Source organism: Poecile atricapillus, chromosome 15 (assembly GCF_030490865.1).
Source record: "Poecile atricapillus isolate bPoeAtr1 chromosome 15, bPoeAtr1.hap1, whole genome shotgun sequence".
NCBI classification, from domain to species: domain Eukaryota; kingdom Metazoa; phylum Chordata; class Aves; order Passeriformes; family Paridae; genus Poecile; species Poecile atricapillus.
In genome coordinates this window covers 2,890,186-2,912,579 of record NC_081263.1, presented here as the reverse complement: position 1 = coordinate 2,912,579, position 22,394 = coordinate 2,890,186, and the positions used below count along the sequence as shown (strand labels likewise).

Below are 22,394 nucleotides of genomic sequence, written 5' to 3'. Positions count from 1 at the left end.
ACAGCAACAGCTTCAAACCGCAGCATTCTGTGCATCCTGCAGCTGCCGGGGTACACAAAGTTACTGGGGAATTGTTCCTGTTCTGGATTTGTTCCTGTCGTTACGGTGTGCTGCAGCTCCAGATGATGATCATCACCTGGCAGGTGAAGCTGAATAACGCAGGGGAAATGCTTTACACGGTGAATCTGCACCAGTTTTTTGAAATAAATGTCTTACACGAATGACTGCAAATGGCACTTACCCAATCTGGAGACTTAAAAATTAGCAGCCATTTCATTTAACTCAGGTTAAGGTTCATCTCTGTGAAAAGCAAACGAATTGGAAATCAGTGGTTTCTATCATTTCAAAGGCCGGATAGTGTAAAACCTTGTGACAGTGACCTGCCACAACTCCTTATCGTGGGCAGCTGCCCAGACACCTCATCTGCAAACAGCACCTCTTCCCTGTTAAACTGAGCCAGGCCAAAGCAATAGTTTTATTGAAATAGTCCATGTACACCTAATCCCAGCTCCATCTCAAATCCACACCTCTCTGCACAACAACTCGGTGACCAGTTTTTCTGGCCTAGGAGCTAAAGCAGAGTACTCACCAATTCAGGATTGCATTTCCTGTGGCAGATGGTAAATCAATACTCTGCCTGCCTGCCATTGTGCAAACATGTTGTGTTTCATCTGTGAAAGGCTTTAACAGACAAACTTTGCCAATTATTTAGTTTTCTGAAATACATTTCATTAAACCAATGTGCAAAACCACTGACATGTGAGAGCAGCAGCAGGAAACTCATCTGAAAATGTTGTAAAATGCTCTTTTAACTGGGCTGCTCTTTATGCCAAAGATTATTTTCCTGCAATAAAACACATTGTCAGCAAACTTTCAGAAAACTAAAGAAGTTATTTTATAAATCAAGCATTCCTATGGTTAGCTTTGGGTGCACGCTAGAATCTTACATTTTTCACTCAGTTTTTTTGGACAGGTAACTGCTATAGAATAGCAAGTTAATACATTTCCAGAAATGCACTAACACTTTAAAGGGTGTGAATAAACTCTCATTTTTGATGCTTGAAGGGATAGAGCTGTGTGTACTTTACAACAGAACCTCACAAAAACAGTTTCAGGGAAGAGCAAATTGCCAATGTGTTCTCTTAACTTGGGTAATGGAAAACAATTCAGTTCAAAGCCTGACTCTCCTCCCAGCTGAACACATCTAATGTGCACAGCAACATAATGGAAACTATGTCCTTCTAAAATTAGTCTGAACAAGTAGCAAGTGATGACTAAATAATTCTGAAGCCTCACTGACAAAGAAATTCAGTCCAGCAGAGTAAGTACTCAACATATTAACACATAATGTGTTATGAAACAAGACTCACCAGTGCTGGCCTCAGTGGCCACTGAAGTAGGTGCAGCTCCACTGGATCCAGAGGAATGTACCTGCTGAACTCATCTATTTTCTCTCACTCATTCACATTGTTAGGTATTTAAACAAAATGAGATTTTTTTACAGCAAGAAACAATGACACATTCCATTCTTCCCTGTTTACACAGTGGGAGTTCTGCACACTTCAGTGATCACATACACCTAATCTTGAGCCTACAGTTGCTTGGTGGTATTCAGCTAACTGGGAAGTCTGGAAAAATGAGTTAACAACCAAAGATTGCTGCATAACAATCACAACCTTAGGGAAAAAAATCAAGACAAACCAAAGAAATGTTTGAGCAAATGACCGGCTACTGATATAAGTCCTGAGAACTCTTTCCTACCTTAATGAAAACAAATTGTGCATGAATGTGAAATCCAAAACTATGCAAAAACACAAAAAACCCACAAGTTATCTTGAGAAATAAAATAGAAAAAGATAATCCCTCAACAAAGTAGAGCGTATTTAAAGGATTTTCCTCTATATCAAACAAGAAATAGCCATCCAGGAAAAACTGATAAACACAGGGAAGAGGAGTCTGGAGTGAAAAGACTGGGCTGCAGAGAGTTTGAAGAGTCTGATTCATTTGTACTCACGCTGTCAGGTGTTTGGCTGCTGAAACAGCAATGAACTTGATTCATCTCACAAAACAAAATGCCTTTCACAGCAGTTCTCCCAGTTCTTTGAGGCAAACCCACAGGAATCATTCATAGTGGAATAGAAGCTGGAAAACGCATTGGATTCTCAGCTCAAGCAACTGAAGGAAAAGAACCTGACTTTTCAGCAAATGTCCCTGAATTCCAGTGAAAGGCCAAGAAGCTGCTTTCAAATGTGAAGCACATTGCCTTGCCCACATCATTGTAACGGAACTTCTGAATATAAAAAAGCATTTAGTAAAAATTTTATTTGAAATGTAGCATGAATCTGTAACCATCAGCATTAAACCATAACAGTTTTACAGAGAACTTGTACAATATGCCATGTAATTCTATACATGCTCCCCCCATCCCCTTTTTATTCAGTCATTATCAAACAAACAAGAATTAGACAGGAATAATAAGCATTCACTTCCAAAAAAGAAAACTTTGGCATGTATACAACTGGCTAGTTAAAAGTAAACAGTGGTAGATTCAAGTCAGAAAGAGACCCACTCATTTTGTTTCACAGCATTTTTGATCAGGATGAAGCTCCCCAGCACTACTTTCTAATTAATACAAAAATGAGCATTTTCTTCAGTCCTGAACACCCTGTTACATGACAAAACCATGTTAAGAGAGATGTAAAATACTCAACTTAAAACCCTAAAAGGTGTCAGCTTCAAAGTAGTTTAGGTCAAAGGGATTCTGCACACATTGGTTTGGTCATGAATAAAACCTTTAAAGGTTTGCTGATGTTCCTGAACTCTGAGCTGTTTCACCACTTGGCACCACTGCAATTTTTCCTCTGAACTAGAAAAAGCAGTTTGCTCAGAAGTCATGGTCACTGCAGGAGCGTCAGAAAAATCTCAAGTTTGCACTGGGCCCATCTTCCATCTTGAGTTTCTGTCACTGCTCTTGGCCCCTTACATGCCTTCCCCAGACATCTAAAAAAGGAGGGAAAACTATTTGCAAGGCATTTCTTCCTGGCATACAGCAGACAATGCTTCCATTTCAAAAACCAGAAAGCAATGAAAGAACCCCTGAATTATTAATAAGAAAAAAAACAAGCCTCCTTTGAGAAGAATTACTGGTGACTCTCCAAGTACTTACAAAAAATACAGTATTTATACAACTTCTCCAGAACTATTATAATTAACATATTTTAATGTAATAATAACAAAATAAATCCAGAGATACAAATGGTTGCACTTCAAAGCAGGAATATCTACCCCAGATGTCGATTTTGCTGCAATTTCCTTATTGCTGTGGAACAGAGAGTGGTTAAGTCATGTCAATAGGAGCCTCTCTTTCTTATACACATCAGAGCATCCAATTTGGAAAATGTTCTCCAGCAAGTCAGAACACATTTAGTGTAATTTCTACAGTTCCTGCTAAATGTTTGTGATCCAAAGTTGACTGAACCATGGTGCAACAGGGCACAAATGGCAGAAGAGCAGAGGCAGGAAGGGCAGAACAAGTAGAGGAGCTCGAGTCAGACTCACTACTTCTTATTCCTGGGCTTCAGCTCTTCCGCTGCATTTCGCAGAAAAATGTAGTTTTTCTTCTGTGGATTATAGAATTCATGACCCTAAAGACAAAAATAATCTACATTTACTGTCTTCAAAGAAAAAAATACCAGCATTATTTAAAATGTAAGAATATGACTATTCCATTAGTTTGGTTTATTAAGATTAAATCTTAAAGCCTTTAAGACCAGATATTGGACCACATTGGTGAATTAGAAACAGCTTACTTGAACAAGCAATTACAAGAACTGTACATATAAAGTAAAATTTAAGAGACTTTTATCCACTTCTTAAGTATAAAATATTTTTAATTAAAAGTATAATCACATATCTCTAAGTTCTACTTTAGAGATGCAGCCTAAGAGCTCAATATGATTTCTTTTAAATGTCATTCAAGGCAGAGAAAAAACTAAACCTTTAATGGCCACCCAGATTCACTTTATATTTTCTATCTTTTAAATTACATAGAGTCACATTTTTTCAAAGTGAAACCCAAGTTCTACAGGCAACTGCGGAGTTTTCTGTTCCCCAGTTGCAGATGCAAATATCCTGTTTTGCATATCATTTGCATACACATTACCAAATTAATACCCAAGTACCCAAATCAGGGAGAGTAAACACTAATGAAGCTCCTGAAGTCCAACATGCTGGTTGGAAATTACCAACGCTACGGACAAGAAATTGTTCTGGAAAGGAAGGTTAGTACTTAGCACCAACTGATTTTACTACTTAATAGTGGTTTGCAGATCTGAAATGTACCACTGCAGTCTACCCAAGCATCAGAACTGAAGAATTCATCTGCCCTGGCACCAACAAATACTTTAATGTGGGCAGAGGACTAAATACTTTTCAGTGAATTAAAATGTAGCTCTCTGTGGCATGCAACTGAGTTAATCTATGTGATTTCTGCATTCATTTCACTCAAAACCACAAGGAACATTATCCACCAAGCACCATGAAAATTAGTTAGGAATTTCAAGCTTGCTGCCCCCCCTCAAGCTATTAGGAAGTATTGATTTTCCACAGATTATGGCTTGCTGTGGTTCTGCTGCATCTGTATTGTTAAGTGTGGAAGAGAAATGCATAAATAAGCACCATCAAAAGCCTCACTAAGTGGCAGTGAAAATTTAATACAGAGCATTCAAACACTGGGATGAGTGTTTACAATCACAGTCACAGCTTTCCTCCCTGCACAAGCAGCAGAGTTGTGCATTTCACAAGCTCTGTGGGAAGCTGTTAGGGTGCCACACTGCCCTGTGACACTGCCCACGGCACAACGTGTGTGAGCAACCATAGCAACCTCTGAATCAGAGGATTTACATTTTGCTCATCCACATTTGTAAACCAGCATCGTTTAGCAATCTTGTCCAGCTGAATCACCACAAACTCACAGCTTCAATGTTAAACTTCATCAGGTGGCCAAAATGGCCACTATAAACTCTCTTAGAAGTCAGAAAGAGTCACCTTATGGGAAATGTGTTATGAAAAAACAGCAAAAGCCTCATAAGAAGAGTCTTAGCTGTCAACTGAAAGTATGAACATGAGTCTAAATCCTTCTTACCTTTGACCAATCATAGCTGGAAGCATAAGCAAATATATTGCCATTGTGGTTGAAACAACAGGCAGATATTGGCTGGTCCAGCTGCTCTGAGGTTTTTAGCTTTGTCCGTGCATCTTTATCCCAAAAGCTGAACCTCCCATCAGACCCTACTGTGGCCAGAGTACCATGGACAGGGTGGAATGCAATCCCATTAACCTGCAGAACCATCCAGAACACCATGTCAAACACACACATAGCAACAGGTGATGGCAACACTCACAGAAGATGTGCTGAAGTCTACAAGAGTAAATACACTGAATTTTAACTAGATATGGCTCTTAAATTTTAAAATTTTTTTGAGAAAAAAAACCCAAAATCAACCAAAGTAAAACCATGAAAGCAACAAGAAAAACCCCATCTTTTTGGCCTAGCAACTAATAATTCAATGTATAATGTCATTACACAACTATTGTTTCAATACCTGCAACATTAACAAGTGTCAACTCTACTTGTTGACAAGCAGATTCAATGAAAGGCTGATCTAGTGCTTGTTTTATTGGAAGAATAAAAATTTCCCTTTTCTCTTAAAGAATGACTATGACAGGTCTTCAAATGTGTCTAAGACAATGTCAGGCAAGATGGAAGGTCAAGGAGAATAAACAATTCAGAGCCAATTTTACATTCGGAGTGTACAGTGTGTATATGTTGGATACTCACAGCATAGATGTCCTGAGGTGCTGATGTGTTTGTTCCATTGGAGCGATGACATTTAAAAGTGAAATTATCTTTTGCACTGGAAATTAAAAAATTAGAAAAAAAAAAAAAAAAGGGCTTTTTATTTTCATCACTGTGAACTGAGAAATAAAGAGAGGATGTTTTATCACGGAATACTTACGGGTTTGGGGGGTTGATATAATGAATAGCTACTCTGCCTTCAATACTTCCAAGGGCAAATCCTGTTGGTTTGTTCACTTTGTCTTTGAAAATAGCAACACAGCGATGCTGAATTTGAGAAAGATTCAAAGGAGTTTTAGACAGAGACATCTTTTCCACAGGGACACGAAAGTTCAAAGTCATCAATGCAAAAGTAAAGCAAAACCACTAGCAAGGTCAAGAGATAGCTCAAATTCTGTTGAGAATTTGGGCAACAGTATTTAAATTTCTAAATCCTTGTGAAGATCAGCAGCAGATCAATGATAAATCAGGTCACTGCCATGCTAAGATAACTTGGTTTTGAAACACTGCATGTTTTTACAAAAAATGTCAAGCCCAGAATTTCAATGATCTGTATAAATACAAATATTATTATTTACCTGGTGTTTCAGAGGAGATTCTATTCTTCTAAATTCAGAAGGTTGGTTCTCTAGCTGATAAACTATCAAACCCCTTTCTGCAGTGGCCACAGCTGCCATAGGATGAACCTGGATAAGGTTGTAAAACAGGTTATAAGAGAGACACTTGTGTTAACTGCATGGCAGAACACCCTGAAGAACTTAAAGGATTGAGGGAGGGAAATAGAAAGCAGATGAAGAAAAAAGTTCATTTATTCACATATCTTCAAACACAAGTCGGTTTTTCCCTGCCACTGAGAAATTAAACACATCAAAGATCTTTGAATTATGAGCTGATTCCTCCAGTGTGAAGTGCAATAGTGGCTGACAAAGTTGTCCAGAACTAAGGGTAGCTCAGTCCTCATGTTGATTTTTGTGATGTTAAAGGACACCAAGTGTGTTTTGTATGATGAAAATCCCTATTTTCCAGGGCCTGATCAAGAAGATCAGATTATATTCTAGTACTACAATCACACAGACATCAAACACTTAACAGCATTCAAGTCCTGTCCTACAGAAGGCCCCAAAATTTATTCCTACTCCCAGTTATCCAGCTGGCACCAGTTTAGCACATATCCTGACTTACCACATCTGCACAGTAGCATCTTTCAGGGAGCTGCAGTGTCATCATGGGAGTTGGTGAACGGGTATCCCAGAACTGATGGGAACAGAGAAACAAACAAACTTACACTTGGAGCTCAGGATACACTTAAAATTACTGCAGAAGAGAAAATGTAACTGTTTCATTCTAGTTATAGTCAGAATAGTGCAACTCTCTATGAAGTGAGGCTATTCCATCAATTCTTAGAGCATAATAAAATATTTTCACTTCACATAAATATTTTCATATACAAATTACTAGCACACTTTGTGTCCATTTGTTCAGCTAAAAAAAATCATACCTTCAAAGTTTTATCCCAGCTTCCTGTCATCACACAGCTGTAATTTGGTGCTTTAATCCAATGGATAGTCTTCACAGGAGCATCATGCTGAAGAAAGAAAGGACAAACACACGTGCAAGAAGCAATCATTAATGAAACTATCTCTTCTTAAATTATAACTGGTAACTAATTTTAGTCACCATAATTACATATTCTACAAACAGACACTAACTCCTAATTTGAGAATGTAAATTGTAATTCTGTTATTGTTGCAGTAGAACGTTGGTATTTGTGAAGTAAATTGAATTACTTTTTAAATTTTTTTTCCCTGGTAATGCAGCAGGGTGACTTTGTGAGATCACCGCAGCAGTGACAAGAGCTCTCTTAGATAAAACAGAGGAAACAGGTGCACAGGGTTTTTAAATCCTTTTCATCACCATTCACTGCATCTAAAAATTAGAAAGATAGCTTTTAAAAAAAAAAGAAAAAAAAAATTTAGTTCTTTGGGCTTTACTTACTTGTGCAATCTGAATTGCTTGATTACTGTTGAGATCCCACATTTTGGCAGTTTTATCACAGGAAGCAGTAAATACTTTACTCCCATCCTAAAAAACACCCCAAGAATAAAACTAAGAGATTAACTGCCTCTAAAGAAAAACTGTCAAGTCTTACTTTCTTCTAGTAACAGTGTAACATCAATGTAACATGTACAGGGACTGTCAGACAAAGAAGAAACAAACCCCAAATTATTTATGACTGTGTCATAAAGAACAAACAGTACTAGTTTAATGTAGTTTTTAATACACTCCTAACTTTTAAACTCATTTTAGCCTTCTTACATCCATGCCAGCCCATCCCACTAGGATACACTTAGCACACAATTATAGCAATTTAAGTCCATGCAATAACCACGGGTTGCAGCTACATGTGGCACTCATCTGCCTGCAAACCATACACCAATTTATTTAGACTTCTGGTAAAAAAATGTGCATTTGTTGTTAAATAACAACATACATCACTCCAGCAGGCATCTAGTACAGGCCCTGTGTGCATCTGCTGAGCCTTTGGAATTGTCTGTCCGTTATCCTGAACTTCCCAGCAGCGCACCTGTAACAGGAGAAACCAATGCAGATAAACCATATTAACAGGAACTTGGAAAGACTGGTCTTGAAGACCCCAGCTTTAGTTTATCCAACAAAAAGTATGGTTAAAAATACCAAAGTCAGGGTTTTTTCAGAACTAGTGAAACTTTATTTATTCTACTTATGTTCCTTTCACCTGCAGAGGCAAAACTCAACCCCACAACTTCAGTTCCACCTCAAGAGTGCCTTGCAAACCTGTAACCCCTCACCACACTGTCCTGAAGAACCCTTAACCCTCAGCTAGGCAGAACATAACGGTGAGAAAACATGCCCATATTCATCTTCCCTCCCTCCCTGCCTGATCCAGCTGGGATCTCATCCTTCAAACCAGAAAAACCTGTTATGATAACTTAATCAATAACTTAATCTTCCTGGGTTTGTGCTGTCAAAGTGGATAATTTACTGACTATGTAAAACTTAGTGCCTTGGTACCAGACATAAATTTTGCAGTTCTTCAACAAGTTATGTTTTCAGGCACCCTGCACAAGCTTTTAGGATCCCATTTTGCAATTTAGGCACTTTATTCATCTGCATGTCTAACTGAGAATACTTACATCATTTGCCCATGATCCTGCAATGAGGAAATTACCCGGCAGTGTTGGTGGACTGAATGCTAAACAAGATATGCTGTCATCAGGTGGAGATGTTACTTCAATATCCTATAAAGGACAGGAGACAGAACAACTTCTGAAAACTGCAAACTGAGCTCTTATTACTTTTACAGAATGAGTTTGTAGGTCCTGCTGTGACAAATTAACATGCACAGCAGCACAGGGTGCTGACACACGTACCTTCATCGGGTTGTGGTTATCTGCTGTCGTGCTGCCAAACATGCTGGTACCTCCGGTACCGAACCCCGACGTTGACCCGAACAGACTCATCCTTGCCCTGCGAACGAGAGAAAGGTTGAGCCCTGCAAGGCCCTCAAGCATACCCGAGGCGTCTCACCGCAGCCACCACGCCAGGACACCCCTGGGAGGCACCCAGAGATATACAAATATACCACACAAAACACAGTAAAATAAAATAAATAAACAAAATGACCCTTCTCGTGGCTGCTGGATCCCCCACACCACCCGGCTGCCCACCCTGCCGCGGATCCCTCTCGGGCCGTGTCAAAGCCAACCCCTCTGTGCCCCTCACTGACACCCGGGGCTGCGGCAGCAAGGCCGCGAAGGGAAACCCAACCCCGAGCCCGGCCGGGGGTGCTGCCCCTCCGGCGCACACCCCAGCCGGGGGTCTCCGCCCACCCCCGAGGCCGCCGCTCCGCGGGGCTCCCTCTCCCGGCCGGCGACACCCGGGACGGTCCCTCGGGCGCTGCCGCGGGCGCTGCGGGGCCGGAGCCGCCTCACGCACCGCTGTGGAACCGGAGCCGCCTCACGCACCGCTGCGGGCCCGCTCCGCCCGGAACCTGCGACGCGACCGGCGGCGAGCGCGGGACGGGCCGCACTTTCAGCGCATGCGCCGCGGGGCGGGGCCGCGGCTGCGCCCTGGGCGGGCGGGGCCGTGTGGGGAGGTTCCGGTCGGGCCCTGCCCCGGTAGGGCGGAAAGGGGAATAAATCGCGTTTTCTTTCCTAAACAGCGGGAGGAGTCGCGAGTTGTGTTTTTTTGGGGATGTCCCTGAGCCCCAGGTGGCCTAAGGTTCCTGTGGTACAGCGGCTGCTGGACCGGCCCTGTATTCCCTGGGATTGCAGTGTCTGTTGTGACTCTGCCACTGTACTGTAAATGAAAATGATGTTTTATTCAAGTTTAATACTGGTGGAACAGCCGTAAAAATCCCCAACTAAATAAAGCTACTGAAAATATAGTCTGTGATATCCATGCTAATGGCTGTGGAGATCAATTTTGGACGTATTTTCTACACAGTCTGACTCCCTCACATAAAAATTAATGTACACTTTAATCACCTCAGTTTTCTGCTTCTCTTTACTGTTTAACAGCCAACTAAATAAATATAATGAACAAGGGATTCTGTTATGATGTGCATTATTAACAGGATTGTTTATTAAATTCTTAATCGGTAACATCTGCTTTCTTATTTGTTCACTGAAGACAAATAGTAATTTGATTGCTGGAAGATTAATAGCTGCTTCAGATATGCACTAATAAGGAATTATTTCTGGCTTTTAGGTCCAAATTTACAGTGAACAATTCTGTACCTAAAATACTTTCCAAAAAGAGGCATATACAATAGATTCTTAAGCAAATCTTTCACTCCCTTCAATTATAAAAAGCTTGGTACTGCATCATGCTGTGCTTTAAAACAGAAGGCAAAACAGTTCCTGGATAAATTTTTAAACTTCACGTTTTTCTGGCCAGAAGGAACATATTTAATTATCTTTTCTATGTGTGTTATTGCATTTGGCGCTGTTTCACAGCGGAAACCACAGATTAGAAGCAGCAGTATTCTGCAAAATTCATAATTACTCTATAGTTTGAACAAAGAAAAAGAGAAAATTTTACTCCAGGTACAGAGGTAAAGAAACTGAACAAGAAACTGACAGATACTCCTTTGCCTCTGCAATTTTTTTTCTTAAGTGCTGTCACATTAAATCAATATATAGAAAAACATTTCATTTGCAGAGCAGCATTCATAGCCATCCACCAAACTGCAGTTTGTTTGGTAAATAGACTCTGGACAGGTAATCTGATGAGAGAGAAGTTAAAACTTGAATTTCAGCCTTCAGTTTAGATGCTGCCATAATTTCCAGCTAGAAGAGAAAAAAAAGAGCAAAAATTAATGTATATAGGAAGTCAAGTGAGAAAATTCCATCCACTCATTGTATGTGCATGTAGAGCTGTAAAGTGGTTCAGAGAGACATCTCAGGCTTTCTCAATCCTGCCTTCTTTTAGGACTACAAAACCTGGCTGGTTGTGCTATCCTAAGAGCTTGTCAGATATAGGAATTATCCTGTGGGGAGTAAGAAATAAAAAACAACAGGGTTATACAGACCTCTTTTTTCCACAGTGGCTGACAGGCAATGTAAGGTCTCTTTTGAATGCTTGCTAACTTATTTTCATCTTGCTTTGTAAATGGAATCAAGGCATCTTTGCATATGTTTAATCTGAAAAGAAAATAAAATTACTAAATTTTCTTACTCAAAAATGTATTTATCTATCTTATTTCCTTATATTAAGCCAAAATAATGCATGAAAAGAGCAATGGATTTAAATGGATTTTTGTGCAGTAAGTCAGACTGCACTTCCTCTCTGTGGACCAGAAGGGTACTTCTTTTTCTTTTGAGGAAATAGCTCACCTCTCGAGATCAGATGGAAGGAGACCAAGCCACTTGACAGAGGGTACGGTGAGATGATGTGCCTCAAAGGACATTGACTAAAATAAGAAAGGTCAGCTATAACATTCCTTGATCTTTAGTTTAACTTGGGATGTTCTTTTTCCATTTCTCTACTGACCAGTTCACCCATCAGGTCCTGCCCTCTGCCTTCACCTTTATCTGCCTGCCTTCTGTGTTGTGTTTCCATTCCTTCTCTGCAGCCATGTAACATGATAATACTCTCTTGTTTCTCTTGCCTCTTTTTCCATAATGCTCCACACTAACACAAGTATCCCTAAGCAAATTCTCACGCCAGAATGAAATTTTCACCAAAATAACATTATATTGTGGAGAATCACCCATCTCACCCATTAGGTTCTCCTCCTCCCAAGGTCCCTCCAGCTTTCATTCCTCTTCTAAGGCAGATACAAATCTAAATTGTGAACCCTTTTCTATTTGGACTGTCTGAAAACTGCCTGTGCAGCAGAGAAAAACTGTGAAATATGGTTGAATGAAACACCTGGCATTACTATCAATTTTTTTTGTTGTTGTTGCAGGAAGAAGCTGTTTCTGCAGACACACAAGGCCTAAAATCACCTCTTTGTGTTGAAATAAAATGGTAAAAAGCAGCACCCATTCTGACAAAGGCTGTAGCATTTCATGCATTCCAGCTTCCAGGCTGGGCTACAAAACAATGTATTTGAAGGGGAAAAAAATATACTCACCACAGATCCATATTTGTAGACGCACATTATTTCTATACCTGGGTTACAGAATAGCAAAAGTCAAGTGTCTGTCTGCACAATGGACATGTTTAAGGAGACTGTTTAAAAAATCCGTTTTATGGCACAACTGTTATGGCTTTATGATTAGTGAGGTTCTTATGGTTTACACATATCTTTGGATTATGTCAAAACAATCAGAATCTCAGCATGTCATCTTCATATAATTAAATGTTTCATGCTGTGTGCAGTCCATTCAAACCCAAGGATAATGATCTCTTTTACACATTGTCCAACATCTCTTATTAAAAGTGTCCTTCTTTATCCTGTGTAATTCATATCTCTTAATATTTCTTTGAGCAGCTGCTTCTCAGTTTGCAGTAATCTCCCTAATTTAAGGTGGGATCGCTGTAGATACGTCACCTTCTGATTCTGTTGGATTCCTGAGCTGTCAGAACCTTCCCATTAAGAGTGAGAAAGTACATTCTAAACAAATTTAGCTTTCCTTTTATGCCTTTGAACCTCTACAGATTTACCATGTGGATCTGCATCCATAAGGGTGAAAATAGGAATTTGAAAACAATCCCACAGCTTCCTGACCAAAAGTCGTGTATTAAGATCTGGTATGCCTCTTCCCTAAAGAAATGAAAAAAAAGTAGATGGTTTTAAATTAACTGAAACAACATCTGGCTACACATGTGTTTACATTTGCCATTTAAAAGCAAGCAAACAAACAAACTGCTGGCAGAAACATTTCTCCAGCAGCTGTTTTGCAGGGAAAGTTCTATGCTCCTATTTTGGCTTTGTGCAGAGAGAGGGCCGGGCTGGGAGCAGCTGGGCAGGTGTTCTGGATTATGGGCACTGCAGAAGCATCAGACATCGCCCTGTTCAAAAAATTAATTTGTAAGGTCTGGGAGTTGATGCACAGATATATGCTGTTGTCTGCATGGGCTGGTGTAAGAAGGCCACTCTTTTATCTTAAAAAAATACTTATGGTGCTAATGGAACACTATAAAACAAGTCCTTGCTATGACTGACTGAGCTGAACCATTTGTGGCACAGCGTAGTAGAAGTGCTTATCTCTCTTAGGAATGGTGAAACGTTTTTTCCTGATTGTATGCATATTTCATTTACACATTCCTGTTAATTCCCCTGGCTCCATAGCTCTTTCAGTACAATCCAAAATCAACCAATTCTGTTTCATTTGGGTTTGCAAAACCTCAGGTCCAGAAGGACAAAAGGTCACTCAACAGCTGAGCCTTTCTGAGACTGAGCAGCAGCTTTGCAGCAGCACAGGGAGCTGATAAGCTACCAAGCTCTAAGGAGATGTTTGGAGGAAATAAGTCTTTAGAACATGTATTTCATATTTCTGTGAGGATAATTACATCTTAAAAATTATTGTTAAATATGTTTTGAATTAATTTTATTATGGCCTTTTGCCCAAGTTTGAGCAGCTCTACAGTGCTAAAGTATTCCTTCAATTAGGTGTAGCTGGAGGATATGAAACATAAGGTGCATACCGTGATCATGATACATGGGGACACTTTATTGAAGAAGTCATCATCCAGGAGTCTCTGGAAAGTTGCATCTTTTTCTACAATTAATATAAATTTGGCATGTGAAGTTAAATCTTTTGTGTTAAGGCCAGCTGCGTGTAAAATGATCCATCACACCAATCAATTAAAACCAAGTGCTCTAAAATACCTGTTCTGGAGCCAAGAGCAGTGATCATGACTCAATGTCAGAGCCAACAAGGAAAGCAAAATTTACCAGAACATTGTTTAACTTGGAATATTCCTTGTTTTTACTTTCTTTTTTTCCTTCTACGATTAGAGTTCTTGCTCAAAGGATACTTTTAATTCCTTGAACATTAGATGGCACCGTGACTGCCTAAAGCAACAAAAATGAGATTAATCATTTCAAGTAGAGAAAATGATATATTTTAAAATAACAACATTAGGTAATGACGGACTTGATTTCATCCTGAAACCACCATTCCTCCTCTATATGCAAGATCAGTTCTGACATTTTCACCTCTTTACAAGTGTATTCAACCATTCATATGCACTATTCTTTAGAGGTCTAGGAGTCTTCCTGTCATAACAAGATGCTTTTCAAAAGTCTTTGTGCCACCGTTGCAGAAAATTGATCATCTTATGGTCATGAAGAAGATAATAATACCCTGATTAATGTTTTATCTGTCTTAGCCAGAAAAGAAGTCTGCTTGGTGCAAAGATTGCAAATTTAATAAGGACTTTAAACATTCTTTTTGTAAGACAATTAAATTAATTATTTTATTGACCTCTAACCTGATTTTATGAATATTTTGGAGCAACAACTTGAAGACATGGTGATGTTTACTTTACATCTTCAGTTAGGATTGGCTGAATCTGGCAAGCATATGGATGAGAAAACAGGAACTGGGGGAAGAACTTGGTCAAAGAGAATGTGTATATGGAAGTGTGTGGTCTGTTTTAACTCCTGACTATAAATCACCCCCAGTGCCAGGGTGGAACAACTCAGCAAATAAAAATATGGAGATCAGTAACAGGGGACTTAATGTTTACATACAAAGTGTGATGGGCAGCTAAGGTTGCCTTTCAATTTTGAAATGACCAACAAATGACTAAGTCTAATAAACATTTTTGAGAAAATTGTGACAGTAGTCAGCCAGTCTGAGTTTTATTTCTGCTTTCATACTCTGCACTGCTGTAGAAAATCTTTCAGGCCTAGGCTAGTTGAATCTCATCCCCTTAAACCAATTTTGACTTGTTTTCTCTCTGCCAGAGTTCAATCTGCTGTGACAGAAATGCTGTATGTCCAGAGCGCCCATGATTCTTTGCTTCAAGAGCACTCATTTGACAGAACACTGTAATATAAATCCTAGGATATATAATATATACACCTTCCTCTGCAAGGATTCCATGGCAGAAGGTAGTGCTAAAATCCTTATACAAAGATTTATTCCTGGTGAGTTTAGAGCTAAGCTTCAGAATTACAATACAGTTAAAAAGCAATATTTTCATCTGTTTTATTCACCCAGGTTGTAATGCCTCAATTTGCCACAAGCAGAAGTTTGTGTAATAAATGTACATGGTAACCTGAGCTACAAGGAGTGCAGGATGTCTTATATAAAAGCAGATGTTATGGATTGTGTTTGTGGTTTATTATACATACTGTTGCACTGCAGGTACAATTCACTTTTGTACCATCTTCCTCAGTGTAACTTAAATTACCAGCAACAAAACCTTTAGTTGTAGACAGCTGGAAAAAAATAGTAAATTGTACAGAGTAAATGGGAAGTTACTATACTGCACAGACAAAGCAAGAAATCCCTGAGAAGAATCCTGACTGGTCCTAAGCAGTGATTCACTGCCATCAGCCTTTTAAACACTGAGCAATGTTTTATCCTCATGGACTTAAGGAGTTACTAACAAGAAATAATTTTAGGTATGAAGGAACTCTTGTAAGACATGAGATACAAGTCAATATGACAGATAGTTACATTTTTGATGTACTTTAACATTTCATTTAACCCCCAAATTATCAATTCATTTGAGTAGAAACTTATAAACGGGTGTCTTGCATTCTGAAGTTTGAGCACTGCCTTAACTAGATGATAACAAAAGCCCCTATGATTTAGTGGGCAGTTTGTCTCAAACCCTTTGGAAAAAGCAAACTCTGAATTTTCTGTGAAGAAAAAACCCTTTTGAATGCCACAATAAACCATAACTAAGTTTTATTAGCACCAGTAAGACCTTTTATTTTAACTATTTAATTCTAACTGACAATTTTTGTGGTATTTCCCCTTTCAGTTTAGTAAGATGTAGAAATAATGACAGAAATATTGATAAGAAGCCACTTACTACATGTAGACTTCTCCGAGGTATCTTAAGCATGCAAGAAATGTCATTGATTATTTGGTCCACAACACTTTGGCTCCCAAACAGTAGAGTATCTGAATAATATATATCTCTACCAAGACAAAATATTGTATTTGTAACTATAATACTGAAACAGCTGCAGGCCCATGAGAATTTTATAAAGAATATGATTAACCAGATAAACCTAAAGCATTCTGTGTACAGGAATCCTGCAGGTTTGCATCCTACAGGTTGATTTTCACAAAAACGTACTTAAAACACAGCTTCATTTGAAATTGCAGAAATTGACTCCATTACCTTTTAGTTGCATAAGTGTTGCTTTGCACCATCTTATAGATCATTGATAATATCTTGAGCATCAGAGCTGAAAAAAATACATTTTACAAAACATTCTATCCATTTTCAGAAACGTATATACAATAATTTGTCTTTATATAAGACCATGTTTTTGTTCCATAAATAAAAGTTTGAAATGTACAGTGGAAATACAGAGAGATTGTACTATTCAATAGACTCATTAATTTCTAGCATAATGAGAAAAAATATGAGGGAGTTAAGTGAGGGAATGTATTCACTAATGTCCAGGCCAAGAAATGAAATGACTGAGTTGGAAAAAGAAATGAGCTTATTGTCTGTAGTCCAAGATTCCTTTCCTGGCCAGCTTTTTGAAGAAGGGTGATGTTTTTACATGAAGACTTATTAAATATGCCTGTAGTTGATATCCATTGAGGGAGGGGAGAAACTCTAACAATATTGTATTAATTTCACTGTCACTCACTATAATTAAATAGAGGAAAAAAGAGAAAAGCTGAAAGGCTTTCATAGTATCAGGTTATATCAGCCACACACTCCCAAACTGTGGTGCATAATATTTTAATTTTTGGATGTTTCTTTTATGAACAAAAGCCTGGGAACTCCGCTTTGGACTTTTTTTAAACTTACCAAATCTTCTTGCAGATTGAGGGCAGTCACTTCTTATTTGTTTTGTAGTACAAGCTGGTATCATCTGTAGACCTACAGAATCTTTAAATCTGACAAAATGCAAATAAACACAATAAACTGCAAACTCTCTGAGTACAGCTAAATTGTTCTCTGCAAGGTAACTCAGAGTCAGAAACCCCTTTCCTATGATCAAATACAGCAGTGCTATTTTCGCACTCAGCACAGAAAACATCAGCTTGGGTGGGCTTGGGGTGGCCAAAAGAAAAAGGCAGCAAAGAGTTTTTTGAGAAGATGCTTCAAGACTGAATTAAAGTATAAAGTAGATAAGTTTCCGGACAGAAATAGAGGCAAGAAAAGTATTTTATACATGTTTAGAACTGTTTGCATCAGTAATTACTTAGTATGAAAAGAAAGGAATAAATGAGAAGAAAAAATCTGAATCATTATTAAAATAAAAATCATCTGATACAAGTGACTTCCTGATGTAGAGTGATGAAAGTGTTTCTATTATAGAATACATATTATTATCTAAATGATGCCCTTAAATTGTTATCAGGATAGCTTAATTGTATTGTTACTAAGTGTTGGAAACAAAAAGGGGGTGTATGTTCCTCTCTAAACAGTTGTTTAACCTAAATGAGCTCCACTATTTCATGCTTCACCATTTCCCGTCTGAAAGTGCACATTTCACCAAAAGAATCAGTTATTTTCTTAAGGACACCTCATTATTTTACTTAAAATTGATTTAGAGCCTTATGATTCTGCCTTTAAAGCATTCTTTGCCATTTCAGAGTTCCGTATGTACTTTTAAAAAGTGCTGGTGGTTTAATGGCTACAATTTTATCCTAAACCACATCATGTTTCCAAATTCGTTTGTCCAAGGTTTTGCTCCGTGCGTCCTTTGGGTGGCAGAGCGCGCACGCTGCACAAATCTACAGGGACAGCCCGATGTAGCATCTGCCTGGCAGCTTTAAAGTAACTTTATTGCCTTTGTGTTGTAACATTTTAAAGTTATTTGTGCTTTTCCCAACATTGTAACTGAAAAGGAGGGAAAAGGTAATCAAGACTGTCCTGAATTACTCTCAGGTTAAACCCACATCACTCCCATTCTTCCCAAGACTGTTCTTACTCCAGCAGAGCAGTTTTCTGTAACCCATATCTGAGATTACACTTCTCCACCAGAAATAATGGTTCTGCTCTTTTTGATGTGATTGATGACTCTTATTTTTAACATACTGTGATCTTAACTTAATTTGAACATTTTCCCCCATATGTTTTTGGATGGTAACTAACAGTTCACATTTGTTTTTCTAGCATGGAACACCATTTCCCCAAAGACTGCCAAAAATTGCAAAACTTTGTTAGAGTATTTTAATTTTACAGACATCTGAGTGAAACATTTTTGTCAAACTATCAAGACACAAACCATTAAATTCCCTGGAACCTACAAGCTTTTCAGTTAACTGATTACCTTCAGGCCCCTCAGGTTTTTTGATTGGCAGAAGTTTATTGTTTTCATTAAATGAGTATTCCACCAGAGTGTTATGCCTGGAAAGTTTGCTGTGCTTCCTCAACCTTAAATGTTTGTAATGTGTCCATTTACAAGCACCTCTGCTATTTTATCAATCTGAATATCCTTTAACCCACTGATATCCAAAGCTGTTAAAAGGCCAGAAATATGTTTGTGTCTTCCTTCATTCTTTTAATATATATTGTAGAAATCAGCTAATCTCTCAGGTTTGGGGATTTTCAGTTCAAATGAACTCTTTGGAATAATACTGCTGCATAAGGAATTTCTACAAATCACAGAATGTGCTGTAAAGGAGAACAGGTTTCTTTTTCTCTGGTCCTGTTTATGTCAGCTGGCAGAAGATCTGAAATTTAAATAACATACTGGAAATTTGGTCTGCTTTATTTTGCTGGTAATGAACTTAGAACAGCACACAGGTAAGAAACACAGCAGGGAGAGGTGAAATGCATCTTCTCTGAATAATAAAAGAATAAGTTTATCACTATAATTTAAAGAAATATGATACCACGAGGAAAAGAAAAAAAAAAAAAAAAAAAAAAAGAAAAAAAAAAAAAGAAGAAAATAGGAAGCACTCAAAGGGTTTGAAGGACAGAATTGCCAGTAATTTCTTCCTGCCTAAACCAGGTTTTTTCACTCTAACACAACCTATCATTTCTGGTTTCTACTGCTTCCAGAAAAAGATTGTTTATAGGACCACCCTTTCCTTTCCAACCCCTATTACAGTAGTTTTACATTTCCCTTTGTGCTATGGTCTGCTATTACTTAATACATGATGTCTGTTCAGAGTGGTTACTAAGCATTACTTTTTATTTTTCCATTACTTTTTAAAATTATTTATTGATTCTAATGCTTATAGAATGATTATGTATGATTAACTTTTCTGGAAGTTACATAATCAAATTCATATTCATGACATTTATATTAATAGAAGCCAGGACTTTGGAATATTTACTACTTACTCTATGTTCCTCCAGTCTGTTCTGTTAGCCACTGTGAGAACAGGTGCTTTATTTTGAGCCAGGCTTTGAAATATACCTTGGATAACATTTTCTATTGCTTCAAGAACCTCAGAACTGAAACAAAGAGAATTAATGACACAGATCATATGATAAAATCTAGTTCTACTTTAAGTTTTTAAACTATCCCACTCTTACAAAAAACATGTGAGCCAAAACTGCTTACAGCATACTTTAGTTTCAGAAGTGTGGAGGGACACCTTCATTTTCAAATTTTGTTTTGCTCTGTTTCCCTAAAGCCTTTGCCTTTCCATTGCAAATGCATGACTAGAGGACACAATTTAAAGTATATTTCTCTTCAGTCCTGTAACTATCAAATTTTTCACCAGCTGAACTTCTAGACCAACTGGCTGGTTTGTGACTAATGATTAATGTTTTACTATAAATGAGGTAATATTGGCTTTGGCCATGATTTTGGCGAAGTTGTTTTTAAATGCTATAAATTTTAAAAGTGTTCAAGAGTACAAATACTTCCTGTTGTACCATTGCACATTAACCTTTTGATCTGCTGCCCTGAACAAACTGCTAAGGATTTTAATTACACGAAGGCTCAGGCTCAACAGACGCACCATGGAAAGAATCAAATCTGTATCTTTCACCTAAAAAGACAAAGCAGCTTTGCAGCAGATCCCTTACAGCAAAACTCCAGGCTGCTTTGAGTGTTATGACAGATGCTTTTTATTTTCATAAGCAATCTGACTCCAGCATTTCAGCTGTCCTTAAAATTACAAGTGTACTCTGCACTGTCCTAAGTCTAGGTAGGAATTAGAGAATTCATGGAACTTATTTTAGCCCAAAGTTTTATCAGCAAAGTCCAATTAAGTAATATGCAAAGAAAAGATGAGTCAATATCAGTGCATGCCACACAAAATGAATTATATCAAATCAGCAAGAATGATTTTTAAGATTAAGTAGAGTCTCCTTAAACAATAAGGAACTGTCATTAAAGCTCCCTTCTATCAGCTGAATATGTTTCTCCCATTTTATGACTTAGCTTCCATACTCTCTCCACTTTGCTGAAACTTAGTTATAATTTTTTTAGAGCAATTTAAAGTTCCAGCAGAATAAAAAATTAGTGTTGAAGACAATAAAAATCTGTATGGGCAGATGGATGAAAGAACCGATAGGTAGGAATTCTAAATCACATCATTACTTTGATACTCATAAATATTTTACTTATTAATTTGATCCTGTGCACTTTAACTATCTTAATATTCCAGATGTACTTCAAAGTTTTCTGCAGAATTTGCAAGTCCAGGTTTCTGTTCCAATCCCAATTTCCCCACTTGTTAGCCAACAGAAATTGGAAATATAATATGCAAAATGTAAAATAGGAGGAAGAGGGCAGGAAGTCTCTGTGTACCCCCTGCTGATATTCTGTCTCTTTTTGCAGAGATTATCTGAATTTTAATAAGCAAACATATGACACTGGCCAAGTATGCCTACTTAAAATTCACTGTGGTGTAGTTAACAATGACATCTGAGCAGAGAAGGGGAAGGTGCTGCACAGCTCACAGGGTTTGCCTGGTCACTTCTAACAGGTTGCAGCAGAATGGATACTTATTTCTATATAAAAGGAGAAATGATTTCAGCATAAAGGGCAAAAAATATTTATATTATAGCACCTTTAGCAAACTAACAAGATAAACAAAAGAAACAGTTACAAAGAAAAATCTGCAATGTAATAAACCAGCACACTACAAAAGTTAGTACTGTGTATCGCTAAAGTCATGAGCCAGAGACCAAGAAATCTCCAAAGAGTAACATTAATAATATCCTTTTATTTTTAAAATACCTCCACGATGCTCCCAGGCTGTTCTAGCTGCTGAGGCTGATATGCTGTGTGCAGAAAGACTTTAAAATTGGTGAGGGTTTTTTGTTGGTGTAATTCAGTATGCTCGTTTTGTCATAGTTTTTTGTATTTCAGTAGCCACAGATTTTTTTGAGAGGTCTGAGGGAACGAAGATGTTGTTTGCAATTCGAGACCCCATTTGTTTTAGAATTTTGGATTATGTTTTTGCTTTAGCATGAGCCTGTTTGGTGCAATAGTGTCCTACCTACTTAAGCATTACTACAGAAAGAGAGTAGAGATGCTACATTTCACATTTTTTACCTGGGGACGTGACTTTCCTGACCAGACAGACTTGATTCCCTGAAGCTGGCCTTGTTCCCAGCTGGTGTTTCTGTGGAACACAGACCATGCTCCTCCATTGAGGCTGATGCAGTTCAGTCCAACTTCTCTGGATAGGGATGAAGCCCTGTTAAAAAGAGACAAAAAGAGGTTATCACAGAAATGGGAAATCACTTTTCTGCTTGCTGGATGTAAAATTCATGACCTGAGCTCAAACCACAGGGTCACGCAGAAAAGGCGGTAATTTGTTGTAGAAACCAAAGTCAAGGTTTTCCCACCCTTCCTGACCGACCACCTGAGGGCTTTTTCCACCCACCCTGCCTGACTGAGGGCTTTTCCTGACCATCCTGACCAACTCAGAGCTTCTCCCACTCTTCCAGACCAACCAAGGGCATTTCCTGCTCTTCCTGACCAGCC

At 38.3% G+C, this 22,394-nt stretch overlaps 2 protein-coding genes across 3 annotated transcripts; both read right to left on the bottom strand.

Annotated features, from left to right (window-relative positions):
* Window positions 1-2,297: 2,297 nt before the first annotated feature.
* Window positions 2,298-9,962, bottom strand: RAE1 (ribonucleic acid export 1). 2 transcript variants are annotated; one of them, XM_058850493.1, is made up of 12 exons: window positions 9,833-9,962; window positions 9,268-9,364; window positions 9,031-9,135; window positions 8,349-8,441; window positions 7,853-7,939; window positions 7,356-7,442; window positions 7,040-7,111; window positions 6,436-6,543; window positions 6,018-6,124; window positions 5,840-5,915; window positions 5,144-5,338; window positions 2,298-3,644 (listed from the first exon to the last, which is right to left on the bottom strand). In XM_058850493.1, the coding sequence occupies exons 2-12, from the start codon at window positions 9,355-9,357 to the stop codon at window positions 3,558-3,560; spliced, it is 1,107 nt and encodes a 368-aa protein (XP_058706476.1). In that variant the 5' UTR covers window positions 9,358-9,364; window positions 9,833-9,962; the 3' UTR covers window positions 2,298-3,557. The 2 variants fall into 2 exon arrangements, with proteins under 2 accessions (XP_058706476.1, XP_058706477.1); XM_058850494.1 differs by having other exon boundaries at window positions 9,862-9,957.
* Window positions 9,963-11,067: 1,105 nt separating this feature from the next.
* Window positions 11,068-22,057, bottom strand: SPO11 (SPO11 initiator of meiotic double strand breaks). The gene is made up of 13 exons (XM_058850702.1): window positions 21,960-22,057; window positions 19,790-19,903; window positions 17,300-17,388; window positions 16,655-16,721; window positions 16,340-16,448; window positions 15,651-15,737; window positions 14,327-14,363; window positions 13,994-14,103; window positions 13,010-13,109; window positions 12,477-12,514; window positions 11,734-11,810; window positions 11,430-11,541; window positions 11,068-11,187 (listed from the first exon to the last, which is right to left on the bottom strand). Exons 1-13 carry the CDS (start codon window positions 22,055-22,057, stop codon window positions 11,068-11,070), a joined length of 1,158 nt encoding a protein of 385 aa, XP_058706685.1.
* Between the last annotated feature and the right edge of the window lie 337 nt (window positions 22,058-22,394).